The sequence below is a fragment of the Elephas maximus genome, chromosome 1, assembly GCF_024166365.1.
Source record: "Elephas maximus indicus isolate mEleMax1 chromosome 1, mEleMax1 primary haplotype, whole genome shotgun sequence".
Lineage (NCBI taxonomy): Eukaryota > Metazoa > Chordata > Mammalia > Proboscidea > Elephantidae > Elephas > Elephas maximus.
The window spans coordinates 224,119,520-224,133,790 of NC_064819.1; the positions used below are offsets into that span (position 1 = coordinate 224,119,520).

The 14,271-nt window shown below is 39.9% G+C and overlaps 1 protein-coding gene across 13 annotated transcripts in view; it reads right to left on the reverse strand.

The window, feature by feature from the left end:
* The window catches only part of SYNE1 (spectrin repeat containing nuclear envelope protein 1), a 558,323-nt gene that overhangs the window by 451,285 nt on the left and 92,767 nt on the right, over window positions 1–14,271 (reverse strand). For all 13 annotated transcript variants that reach the window (XM_049903961.1, XM_049903893.1, XM_049903931.1 and 10 more), the window contains exon 3: window positions 13,246–13,307. In XM_049903961.1, coding sequence (XP_049759918.1) covers window positions 13,246–13,307 — 62 coding nt within the window. The remainder of the gene's footprint in view (window positions 1–13,245; window positions 13,308–14,271) is intronic.

The following is a 14,271-nucleotide window of genomic DNA, read 5'->3' on the forward strand; positions in this document are numbered from 1 at the left end:
TTATAATAAATTTTTTTTATACAAGTATCTTGGAAAATTATATTCTTCCTTAGCCCTACCAGCTGCAGTTAGTGCATTCTACAGTGGAATAAAGTCCCTAGGTGATGCAAACAGTTTGTTCTTGACTACTAATGTCAAGAAGCCTGGGTAGCACAAGTCATTGCGATTGGCTGCCACCTAAAGGTTGGCAATTCAAACTCACCCAGTGGCTCCGTGGAAGAAAAGCCTGGCAAACTGCTTCCATAAAGATCACAGACAAGAAAACCCTGTGAAGCAGTCCTATTCTGCAGCACATGATTTCACCATGGGTCAGAATCAATTCAAAACAAGGGGTAAAGAGTAGAATAAAAACACATTCATGCTTTTCTGAAGTGGTTCAAAGAATGGAACCTCCTGTCTGGGTGAGGGGAGAGAGAGATGGGAAAGAATGAGAACAGAAAGAGGTACTCTACCCTCCTCTAAAATCTCCCCTCCAAATAGGTTTAAACCCAAAAGTCTGACTCTAAGACAGTCCCCCTTGTCTCTAGGACTCTAGAAGCACAGAGAAAATGCATATACACCAGATGCTGAGGAAAGAGCCCTGGTGGTGCAGTGGTTAAGCAGCACAGCTGCTAACGGAAAGGTCAGTGGTTCGAGCCCATCAGCCGCTCCATGGGAAAAAGATGTGGCAGTCTGCTTCTTTAAAGATTACAGCCTTGAAAACCCTATGGGGCAGTTCTACTCTGTCCTATAGGGTTACTATGAGTCAGAATTGACTTGACAGCCAGGGGTTCAGGTGTTGAGGGCTTGGCATTGCCTCGCTACATCCTTTTTGGGAGCTAACACATGCATGGAACAGACCCCACACAATGCTATTCTCTATTCCATCTCCCCCCCTCCGCCAGTATTTTTGCCACAGCAGCCCCTTGAATGCAGGTGTAAGGGGATTCATTTCCTTTCTCTTAATCCTTACAGGATATCAAACGTTTCTTTTTGAACTTTATGATATCTGGGAAAGCACAGCTCTCTCTCATATGGTTTTTATTGACCATTTCCTATATTTTGGGGAAATAACCTATTCTCTAAGATTTTATGTGTGTGAATAATTTGTGTCATTTTTTCCTGGTCTATGAGCACCAGTACATATTTAACCCTTACCCACCACCTGTTTTCATATTTTTATTCATGAAAAGATGGCAAAAAACTTATAACGTTCATCGTTTATGTGAAATATGGTACTAAACACATACCTTAGAGTTTCAAACATATGATGGCTGGATACCTAGTGATGGTCATAAGTTGAACTGAAGGCATAAAGGAAAAGTACATGCCATAGATAACTATTCGCTCCAGCCTAGACACACACACCGCCGAGCACAGTCAGGTTTGCTGGACACGAGGCACAATCATGACCTGAGACATTCACAGCCCTGCTTTCTGGGCAGTGTGTCGGGAGGTTCTAAAGCAAGAGCTGGTCCTCGAGGAAGTATGTTAGAAACTATCATCCTCAAAACCTCTGAAACAGAACGGCTCATCCCTTCTAGAACCAGAAAAATCACCGCTTCTGGTTTATACAAATTTCAAGTGGGTAATATTCCACTGGCTGTGAGATAGTAAATGGAGAAAAATCCCACCCCAGAACAATCTAGAGTTTCTGCATGCTCTGATGGTTATCTGATGGGTGAGAGCCACAAGCTAAACAACAGGAATAAAGCGGAGTGGGAAGGGAAGAGAGGTTAGCCAGCAGATGTGGAACACCACCAAAGGTTGGTCAAGAGGCCACCACACAAAATGCTTAAAAATGCCAAAGTCATCTGGGACCAGATGAATAAAATCATGATTATAACCACTGTTAGTAGCCAACAAAATTAATTCACGTCTAAAATGTTTTGTCATTTTATTAAGAAAATTAGATATCCTACATATCTCCAGAAACAAGATGGCGTTATTTTCAAATCGTACGGGTAACCTGCTTCTCTTTCACCTCCTTTATAAAAGCACTACTGTGATTATTTCCCACCACTGTTTGGCAGGTGGGAAGACAGTTCCTGTTCCCTGTTGTTTCCTGTGACAGGAAGCATAATTATTTCCACTTCCTTAATTAATCCAATTGAGAATAAACATCCCAAAGGTAACCTTGGTAATAACTGCCATCCAGCCCAACTTTAAATCTGCTAGGAAAATACTGCTTTTAGCAACTTTCACATGTTATACAATTATTTTCACTATATAATGTAAAAGCTGACTAAAGTGTCCAAGTTATTTACCCAGTACAAAGTTGGGGTTATCCTTGACTCCTCTCTTTTGCGCACACCTCGTATCTGAGCCATCAACAAGTCTTGCTGTCTTTATTTTCAGAATTCATCCAGAATCTAACCACTTCTCACCACCTCCACTGCTACCACCCTGGTCCAACTCACCGTTCTCCTGCCTGGATGACGGCAATAATCTCTCCTCTGCCCTTGCCCCCACAGTGTTACACACAACTGACTCATCTTCCTTACTGACTGTCTGCACCATTGGAATACAAACTCCATAATACAGGGATAATTTTTTCTGTTTTGTTCACTGTTACATTCGCAACACCCAGAATATTGCCTGGCATGTAAAAAGCACTAAAATATATTTGATGAACGAATGCATGAATAAATGAAATGTATTTATAATAGACAGAACTTTTACAAATGTTTACTCTGCATCATTAACTTTGTATGTTATATCCATGTTATCAATAAATTAATACATTCTATTAAATTGGTGGCCCAATGTGTGTCAGAGTGGCTGATTTTTTAGAAGAAATTGCCAGGCCTTTCTTCCGAGGCACCTCTGGTGGACTCAAACCTCCAGTCTTTTGATTTGCAGGTGAGTGCACGAATCATCTGCAGCACATGAGTTGGAGTCTACAGCAACTGGCTACTGACTATTAATAAATCAGTAAATGCTATTCGTTTTGAAATGGTGTCTTTCCCTTCTAGTCTTTTACTATATATTTGGAAATAAATAGCTTATCAGTACGCTTAGCATTAACAATTAAAGTAGCTTCAGAAAAGCAACTGAAGAATAATTTCTGTTGTGAATTAGTACATTTACCTTTCCCCTCTTGTCTCCTTTATCTTCTTATCTTAGTTCATTAACGTTGTTAGCTGCCATCAAGTCGATTCCAACTCATGGCGACCCCGTGTGTGCACAGTAGAACTGCTCCATACGATTTCAAGGCTGTGACCTTTCTGGAGCAGATCGCCAGGCCTGTCTTCCGAGGTGCCTTTGAGTGGGCTCCAACTGCCAACCAGCGGCTAGCAGTTGAGCCCTTCACCATTTGCCCCGCCCAGGGCCTTCATTTAGTACACCAATAATCCCACCAAAATGTGTACAAGGAAATAGATAGGAGTGAAATTCAATCCAGAAAGTGTTCCCATGTTATTTTTTTAGCACTGGCAGTGGAAAGACAACTGAGGAAAATGAAAGCAACCACTAAAGATCTATTTTACGACTACGAAGATGTCAACCAAAGTCATCATTATCATGGATTTTTAAAAAAATAAAGTTAAGCGGTCCTTTTAAAGGAGTATATGAATCTAACAGTATTAAAATATGTTTTTAATGGAACCTAAATAAAATTTTTATGATGCTTGCTTTTCCTTCAGTTCTTCTAAAAAGTGATGAGATGTTTACATCATGCCTGAAGCCATCTCAAAGACACTATTTAAAATATTTAGTGTGTACCCTGGTGTTATGGATTGGATTGTGCCCCCCCATAATATATGCTTAAGATCTAGCCCCTGTACCTGTGAATGGGACCCTTTTTGGAAATAGGGTCTTTAAGATGTTATTAGTTAGATTAACATGAGTTCATACTGGAGTAGCCCAAAAATAAACCAAATCTGTTGCCATCAAGTCGATTTCAACTCACATTGACCCTACAGCACAGAGTACAACTGCCCAATAGGGTTTCCAAGGAGCAGCTGGTAGATTTGAACTGCTGACCTTTCGGTTAGTAGCCAAGCTCTTAACCATTGCTCCACCAGGGTTCCTACTGGAGTAGAGTGGGTCCTAATTCTATATGAGCTGGGTCTTCAGGAAAGAGGAGAAGAGACAGAGACAAGACAGAGGGAAGACATCGTGTGACTCTGCAGCTGTACACCAAGGAACTCCTCGAGCTACCAGAAGCTGGGAGAGAGGCAAGGAACAGATTCTCCCTCAAAGGCTCTGAAGGAAGCAACATGGCCGACATTCTGATCTTGGACGCCCAGCCTCCAGAACTGTGAAACAATCAATTTCAGTTCTTATAAGCCACCCAATTTGTGGTATTTTGTTATGGCAGCCCTGGAAAACCAACAAACCTGGTTAGCTATAAAAATGGCCCCATATATTTAAGGCTGGCAGATGGAGAAAGGACTGCTCATTGGGCTTTAGAAGAGAAGCTCCACTTATAGAAACACTAAAAATTGTCTATTTAGAAACGAATTTTTTTTTCACAAGAGTTTAAAAAAACAAGCGTTTAGTGCCACACTATTTCATAGCCAAACATCATAAGTATAGGACCAAGAGTAGTCTATTCCATTTGCCAAAATGAGAGAAAATGTGAAAATGCAAGAATTTGAAAACAGAGTATAATCAATATTAAGATAACTTACACTATTTTAAATAATCTTATAACTGTTTATAAAAGTGTTTTTGGAAAAGGTATCTTTAAATTGTTGCCTTTGAGGGCCAAAGTCTATACAATTCCAATGGCCTACGGATCTGGCATAAAATTTAGGAATTTGACCAGGTAGATAAATTTTAAAATGTGAATGAACTTCTTAACTACCAATTTTTAGTATGCTTACACTAACATAAATTCTTTTTGCTCAACAATGCAAGGACTATTGTCTTAAGCTAAAGAAACATGTAGTCATTAGGTGGAAACTGCCTAAAATTCACGTTCACCCGACTCTCATCTTCCTCTCTCCCCGTATCCCAAATTTAGGTACACCCACATCCACTTTTACTATTCCACCTCTGGTTTCAAAGAGGGAGACCTATCTTCTGGTGCAAACCTATGCCCACCACCAATGTTCTTGACCTCCCCTCCCACCTCACCTCCTCAGGAGCCTGGTGCCCTCAAAATCACCTTCCTTTCCTTCTTCTTCAGCCTCTCTGTCTACTAGTTTTTGATTATTCCACACACACAATACAGATATGCACACAAGATCACCCTTTATTAAAACAGCTCTCATCCAAGTCTATCTTCTGCTCTAGCTAATACTTCATCTTATGAACAAGTAATACATACTTAATGTCCTAACATCCTTGCCTTTCATTTACTCATCTGCTTGTTGGACTCTGCTGCTATGACATGGCCACTCCCAGTGGTGGCCAAAGACTTCCTAATAAATCAAATGGATTCATCTCTAGCAAGTAATTTCTCTGTCTGAAACTGAACTTAGCTTTTCCCCAGACTTCTGGTTTTCCCTGTGTCAGTGAATGACCTTCATTATTTGCTCAAGCCAGAAACCTGGATGTCATTCTTGACTCCTTCTCTTCCAAGATTCCAACTGATTATTTAGTTTTATCAAGTCCATCCCCAAACATCTCTTAAATCTATCCAATTTTCTCCATTCCAACACCAAGCCACCAGCACCTCTCCTCTGATTTATTGAAAGGTCTCTCCACCTCCAATCTTAGACCTTTAATTCATTCTCCAGAGAGACAGAAAACAGGGAGAGAGCACATTTTAGGGCCAGAGTGGTCATTTCACTCTCCTGCCTAGGATACTTCAATGTCTCCCACTTCCTTTAAAACAAAGTCCAAACTCTCTTAATGACTGTCCTTTGACTAATTGTCAGTTTTCTCTGTTGCCCACCCACCTTGAAACCCACATAGTCAGGTATTCTGTTTTCTTTATTTCCTCTATTTCCTTTACTGCTCCATGCTCCCTCTCACCTCCCAGCTTTTGTGACACATTCTTCCCTCCACCTCCCCAATTTCAAGACATTTTTCAAGTCCCAGCTTACATCTTTCTCGCTCTGAAAGTCTATTCTGACGCCCAAGATGGGGTTAGCTGTGTGGCTGATTCAGCTTACCCAGTGTTTTCTGGGGCCGTGTGCTGCTCCTCTTGTGGAAATGACCACACAGGCTTCACAGTAATTGTCTCCTGTGCTAGACTATGAGCCCCAGATGGTAGGGACTACGCCTGTCTTTGATCACTACTGTATACCCAGCCCCTAGCACATAATAGGTGCTTAATAAATATTTGCTGAATGAATGACTAAATGAACAAATGAAGCACAAGAGTATAACAACACAGTGATAGGTGCTCAAGTTTAGGAGTTCTGGGATTGAAATCTAGCTTTGAAATTTACTGCTAGTATGATCTTTTGAGTGTATTCATTAACTCTATGCTTCAGGTTCAAAATCTGCAAAACGATGAAAATAATACTTATTGTTGTTATGAGAATTAAATAAGAGATAAACTTGCTAAAGCACAGTTATTGGCACATGGTAAAGTGCTCAATAAACGAGCTCAGCAAATGGCATCCCTGCAATTTAGAAATATATTTTATCAACGAGCATTGACAAGCTAGACTGAATCAGGGACCTAATGCTAAAAAACCATTACTCAAAATGAATTTTGAGCTAATTAAAAAAAAAAGTGTTCCACCTTCTTTCAATAACAGCTAGGAAAATGGAAAGATACAGGTTTCTTCTTGAAAGGGAAGAAAATTATAGGTTTCATATCTAAAAATGAGGCCACCTCCCTAAAAGAAATGATCAGGTACATGAAAAAAACACCACCTACTAATTTTTGTTAAAGTCATATTACAGTGCTTCAGCAATTAGTGATTTGCAATGGTCTGCATAACTGCAGAAGCGTAAATACCTCAATTTGAAAACAAGGATGGAAAAACTTAACAGATAATTATACCTCCAAGGTTTAAAAATCTACACCTGTGTACTAAAAAGAGATAAACACACACATAAAATCCTAACTTTATTTCCTATTTTAATAAGATTTTTGTTTTAAGAAAAGCAGTTTTTTAAACAGATTACTGTCTTATTTCATCCTATCTCTTGATACCACTGTCATATTTATAGAATTGTTACAATAGAATATCATCAATAAAATGGCTTATTATTTTAGTTAATTAGAAATAAGCCGTTTGTTAATTTGCAACTGAGCCAAGCAGCCAAAAGCCTAAGTGGAAATTTCTATTAAAAACGAACAAGTAAAGCCTCAAATTCATCCTCATAACATCTTTTACAGCTCCCAAGGTGCACCCAAGAATGACCAATGGACAGAAGGACTGACTTTTTTCACTTCTTCACTCAACATCCCAGCTTTTAAACCTGCCAAAACCCCATTATTTAAACTAGTTTTAGAAATGGGCAATTTCCAAAAAAAGTTTTTGAAGAATAGATATAAATTTTCTTTCCAAATAAGGAGTCTTATAAATGATCCTTTAAAATAAAGGTTTTGTTTTTCTGACTGATGAAAAATGTTAAAGCAGTTGCAGTTACAAGATACGAACACAGTTTTTAGAAGGAAGTAGTTTCATCAGCCTAGTTTAAATCCCCCAAAATCCCCATGCCTATTGGGTGAAAGCCCTCAGACAATGGAGATCCTGTAACATATTTACAAACTGCATTCCAGAGCAAGTTGAAGCTCCTTTTTGGTTCCTATCCAATTTAGCACTTTCCTCCTTTCCCATTTTCAGGACTAAAATAGCTTAGTGCATTACATAACACAAAAAATAAGGTGATTTGAGTCCATTATCTTGATTACCAACTGAAAAAGTATTTCTGACACAGGTCATTTTCTTACCTTTATTGGTAGGTGCCAACGGAGAATTGTAGGGGGAAAAAAAAAAAGCCCAATCAAGGAATAAAATGCATTTTAGCTCTTTTAAATGATATGACTGTCAGATTATCTGAAATTATTCCAAAGCGCCGAGCTACATATAATACGGGAATATGATGGTGGTTACCGAGTCACTACCACCATCGTCCCCAGGGCTGAGTTCTCATCCCTATGTTATGGGCTTCGAAGAAATTCTCTGCTGTTTCAAGTGAGGCCTCATGCTGATCTTGGTGCCCAAATTCATTGAGTATTTACTAGACAAAGCAGAGCAAACAAACACATAAGTAACAAACTAAACGTAACCGAACACATTACAAAGCACTGGGTCCTTTCAAAGCTGACAGGAATTATGGATCTCTCTTTGGGGCAGGGTGTTTCTTTACTGTAGGACGAACCACCTGCCTTGGTTATTTAATAAGAAAGAAGAGAAGTGGCCTTCAAGAAGCTCTAGAGAATAATGGAAGTCTGTAAGACGAGTCAAGCTGCTTCTTTGTGGCATTATTTTCTAGGGAGATATGTTTTTATTCCAAGTGCAGCTTTGGGCCCGCTCCACGACTGAAAGCCCACTGTTGTCTGGGGGTGGATATCTGTGCGTTTTGAGATCTGGGGTGTGACACGTGCTTCTGCGAATACCAGCTGACTAGGAAGATGTGTGCATGTATGTGTGTGTGTGTGTGTGTGTCTGTGTGCACTCCAGTTGGCCATGCCCATGGAGCGCTACAGCGGTGGGGCCAAGCATGACTCTACATAGATGACAGCTGCCACCTACCCATGGCAACCTTAAATATAATAGGACAAAATGTTGCTTGGTCCTGCATCATCCGCAGGACCACTGGCATGTTCAAGTCCGTCATGGTGGCTATTGTGCTAATCCATCTTACCAAGGGTCTCCCTCACCCTCATTGGCCCTCTACTTCACCAAATACGATGTCCTCCTCTAGCGATTGATCCCTCCTGACGATGTGTCTAAAGCAAGTGAGTCAGATGATGTTCTGTTGTGATCCCTAGGCTTTCATTCATTAATTTTCAGATGTAGATTGCCAGGTCTTTTTTCCCAGTCTTTCTTAGTCTGGAAGCATCACTCTAGCACCCCAGAATGCAGCAGCTTTGAGATCAAACCTTACGGAAGCATAAGGAAAAGTGACACCATGTCTTGGCCCAGAAGCTGGAGCAAAGACATGAAATTGGTCTTGTTTCTGGAGTAAGTGAGATCTTATCATTGTGAGAATTCTCAGAAGTGAGCAAGCACACTCTAACAGGGAGAGAAGTTTGTTGTGCTTCTATTTGAATGTAGGTATGACCTCAATGAGACTGGGGAGAGAGGGAAGCCTAGGACTTGCAAAATGCATGTGTTTTTATAGGGATAGGACACTGACAGAAATAGAGATGGAAATGAGGATAAAGACAGGGTTGAGGAAATTGAGACAGGGCAAGAGGGGGCTGGGTGGAGGCAATGGTGCAGAGGAGGAGGAGCTGGGATGGAGAGACACAGAGATAGGGATGGTACTGGGATGGGAGGGAGAATGATAAAGAGATGGGGCTAGAAATGGAAACTTAAATAGAGATAGAGATGCCCAAAGGATGGGAAGAGAGAGATGAGTAAGCAATTATGTGATCAGCTCTGAGACAAAGGTAGACATAAACATCGACTCTACAGCTATCTTAAAACTCTGCCAATTGCCGAAGTGGGGTAGTGGGGTTAGATTTAATTTTCAGAATGCTTTCTAAATATAAGTGAGTCAGAAAATGAAAATGTACTACAACGCATTTGTGGGTCTGGATAAGTTTGACAAGGTACTAGAATGAATACAGTCATAAATAAGTTCAAGACAACAACTACAGGTATTATTTTTTTGTTTCAGTCTTTGGTTTTCAAGTCGACTGAAGGAGGGGAAAAATCACAAGTAGAGTGGATTAAAAAAAAAAAAAAAAGAGCAAAAAGATCGATTTCTCCTTAAAAGGGTGTTAGAGCTGGGCGGCTGCAGAGGCAATGCTTTTCTGGGCCTTTCAAAATGTTACCATGCAAACCACGCAAAAATGTGCAAAATAGGGTAAAACATGTGGTCTTCAGATTCAAGTCTAGATTCAAACCTCAGCAGTACCAATTACCAGGTGTGTGAAGATTTCTGTGTTAAGCACTTAGCACAGAGTCTGAAATTAATCATTAATTTTTTTCCACCAATGTGATGTCTTTACTATTCAAACAAAAATAACAAAAGATAGACTCTGCAGTTATTGTTTTATTATGTACCACTGTATGATATTCAGCACTGTACTTGGAGCTATTAGAATTCACAGAGAAATTCTAAGAATTAGCATATGCCTTAAAAAGTTAAAACAATGTCCTTGGGAAGGTAAGATATGAAACAGTACAAAATAATTTCAGACTTGCTGAACTTCCCCATCTCTGCTACAGGTTCTGACAAAGTGCCTGGATTCGGATTCTATAGCACTAGAGGCAGGAAAGCCAGAGAAGGAAGGGGTACGGGTAAGGAAGGGGTACCTGTGATTAGAGAAGACTTCATGAATGAGAGGGCATGCACTACACCTTAAAACTAGGACTTGGATATTTTGACATGAAATAGCAAGACTGTTGTGATTGCAAGCTTGGAAAAAAGACCAGAAAAGATAAAAAGAAAAGGATACATATTATAAAATCTACTTCCAATCACCACCATAACTGGCTGAAACATGAATATGTAAAGCAAATTGAAAGAAAAAAAAAAAGGATTGAAAACAAACTCTTGCCATATATCCCCTCCAGAAAGACCTTCTCTTTAAATATTCAGTACATAAGTAACATAAATATCTTAGATAACTCTATCCTAAGAATTCTACTGAAGATCTCAAAAGATATTCAGCCTATTTTTTTTTAAAAAAGGAAATATCAAAAAGATGAATGATAAACTATTTTCACCAACCAAATTGAAAAATACTTTTTAAAAATTTAAAGAGTGCTTTAATGTTGTAAGGAAATAGGAATTCTCAAGAGTTCTTAGCATATATTAATATTATGTACACACACACACATATATATATGTATATATATATTTGTTGTTGCGTGCCATCAAGTCAATTCTACCTCACAGGGACTCCATGTGTTACAAAGTAGAACTACCCCACAGAGTTTCCTAAACTGTAATCATTATGGGAGCAGATTTCCAGGTCTTTTCCCCTGAGGAGCGGCTGGTGGGTTTGAACTTCCACAGCCAACTTTTGGGTTAGCTGACCAGCACTTAACCATTGTGCCACCAGCGTTCTATACATATACCCAGAATATATATACACACATATATACATAATATACACATACACACACATATCGTACCAAAAACCAAACCCAGTGCCGTCGAGTCGATTCCGACTCATAGCGACCCTATAGGACAGAGTAGAACTGCCCCATAGAGTTTCCAAGGAGCACCTGGCGGATTCGAACTACTGACCCTTTGGTTAGCATCCGTAGCACTTAACCACTACGCCACCAGGGTTTCCACACATACATACACACACACACACATATATATATATACATATATATATTTAATGTGCTTGCCTACTGACTACTCACTCACAGAAATTTATCCTAAGAGGAAAAAGCACAGGAGTATATAAATATGTTTGCACAGGACCTCCACTGTAATATTTCATAAAATATTTAAAAACTGGAAACCACCTAAATGACCACCAATAAGTAAATAGTTAATGTGTGGTACATATATATAAAGGAATACTAAAACCAAAACCCAAAACCAAACTCACTGCCATCAAGTAGATTCTGACTCATAGCGACCCTATAGGACAAAGCAGAACTGCCCCATAGGGTTTCCAAGGCTGTAATCTTTATGGAAGCAGACTGCCGCATCTTTCTCCCACAGAGCAGCTGGTGGGTTCAAACCACTGAACTTCCAGTTAGCAGCCGAGTGCTTAACCACTGTACTGCCAGGGCTCCTTCATGGAATACTAGGCAGCCAATAAAATGGTTATGTAGCTCTGTATTTAGTGACATAGAAAGATATGCTAAGTGAAATAGAGAACAGTAGCTACTATATAAAGTCATTTATGTGAAATTCTGTGTGTTTGCATGTGTGTGTGCGTGTGTGTGTGTGCGTGTTTATGTGTGCGTAACAATGTTGAGCAATATGTTAGTAATGGTTATTTCTGGATTATGTGATTTAAGGTGATTTTCACTTTCTTTTACACTTTGCAGGAGGTTTATTTTTAAATATTATTTACAATTAGCATATAGCCTTTTTACAATACGAAAAAATAAAAAAGCCACTTTCATCTTGGAAAAAAATCTTTCCCAATTGTTGACAATTCTGTAATATAAGTAGCGGTCGGCTGGCACCAACTACGGCTTGAGAAATTGAGCCCCCAAAGTCATCGAGCCTACTGCATTCACTGCCTTTCACAGGGCGGGTCCCGGATGCACCGCTGGGCCAGAGAACGCCACTCTCCTCAAATGGCTTTGGAAAGAGGTTATAGGAAAGATGATCCCAGTCCATCCTGTATGGTGACATAACTGCTCTTCTCTTCTTTTTATGCTGTATGAGAGCTTCTCAAGGCCTGGGAAAGTGTCACTTTTTCCCTGCCTCCAAAGCCTAGCAGTATAGATACATAGTATGGAGTCTGTGTGTGTATGTGTGTGTGTGTGTGTAATGGGACAGAAGTAAACAGCCATCCTGTTTCCTTCTGGACTATGAAAGAGGCTTTGGGGAAGTCCCTGATCAAAATCTGCTCGTAGGGTTACGTCTTACACACTACAGGTACTGCTCTTAGTCAAGGGACCCTCTAACTGAATTCAGACAACTGTCCTATCACCTGTACTTACTTTTACAAAGGTGGGCTAGATTAGAATTTATTTCATATTAGTATTTTTTTTTTCAAAGCCATTACAACATACAAACACATAGACAGCTGATACAATCTAAAGGTAACGTGCATAAAGGACGTTAACAGCCTTTTGAGCATCGCTCCCTCGAGGTTACTTTTTTATCGAAGTGCCTCAGGGGTGAGCACAGATGCTGTCACAATCTCCCCAGGATAAATTCTTTGCTCAGGTCACATCACTAATTGCTACTTTCTGTTCCAAACAGAAACAAACAAGCGAGCAAACAAATCCAGCACAAGGTCTCCTTTTGACATGGCAAACACATTAGTATGGAAGAAATAATTGGATGAAATAGCTCATCAAAATGGCTAGAATTGACATGAAGTACCTACTCTTTATTCTAGATATCCATCCATTTCTTCTCTGGGGTATGTTAGCAAGCACCATGGGTCATGGAAATTTAAATTGATAGGCTTGCCGGCGTCATTGAGTAGTAAAAATGACAGTAGCAATAGCAGTGTTTCTTTGTACTGTGCACTTAATGACTCACTGTCTCAAGCTAAGTAAACATAAGACCCTGGGTAGCTTCTTTTACCTTGGCGAGATGAGAGTTGATCCATTTTGTGAAAGTGCGTTTTTGTACTATCTCTTGCTCATCTAGAAAAAAAAAAAATAATAATCTGGTTAGACAAGACAAAATGCTATGAAGTTGCATCATGAAAAACATCCATAGTTCCATAACTCTAGAATCAATCACACAATTATCTCTTCTAATCAATTTTGCTGTGTCGTCTTGAAAGAAGAGTCAGTACAACCCCAAATATAGTAACCAATTAGACCATTCCTTTAAAAAATAATTAGCAAATACTTTGAAATTTGCAACATGTGAGTCTGATGTGTATCTTCATTCATTTATAAAAAGTTCACTGATCAATTACACTTCAATAAAGCTGTTTTTGAAAAGTTTACTGCACCAACTAAATGCCAAGTCTTGTACTAGGTGCAAAGGGACACAGAAACGTGAACAGGGCAAGGTCTCTACCATAAAGATCTAGAGGTGGGAAGAGACAAGCAAGGACATATTACTAGGCAATGCAGAAAGATGGCTGTGTACATGAGGTACTATAAGAACTGAACCCAGATGGAGAATGCGGTGAGCAGGCCCTAGGGAAAACTTCAATAATCCCACACCTTTGTACAATCCCAGCCCCATGAGCGTGAGTGGAACCTAAGACTTGCTTCTAACTCACAGAACATGGTAAAAGTGTTGGATATCCCTCCTATGATCATGTGACTTTCTGTAAGATTCCATCTTGGCTGAGTGGAGTGAGAGATTTTCCTGCTAGCCTTGTAGAAGCAAACGGTTTTGCTGTGGACTGGAGATAGATGGGGCCACGTGGCAAGGACCTGCAGACTGCCTCTAGGAGCTGAGGGCAGCCTCTAGTCAACACCCAGGAAGAAATCAGGGCCCTCAAGCCACACAGCCACAAGGAATGAATTCTGCCAACAACGTGAATGAGTTTGGAAGTGTATCTTCCTTAGTCGATCCTCCAGATGAAAGTCAGCTTGGCCAGCACCCTGATTGTAACCTTGTGAGACCCTGAGCAGAGGGCTTAGCTAA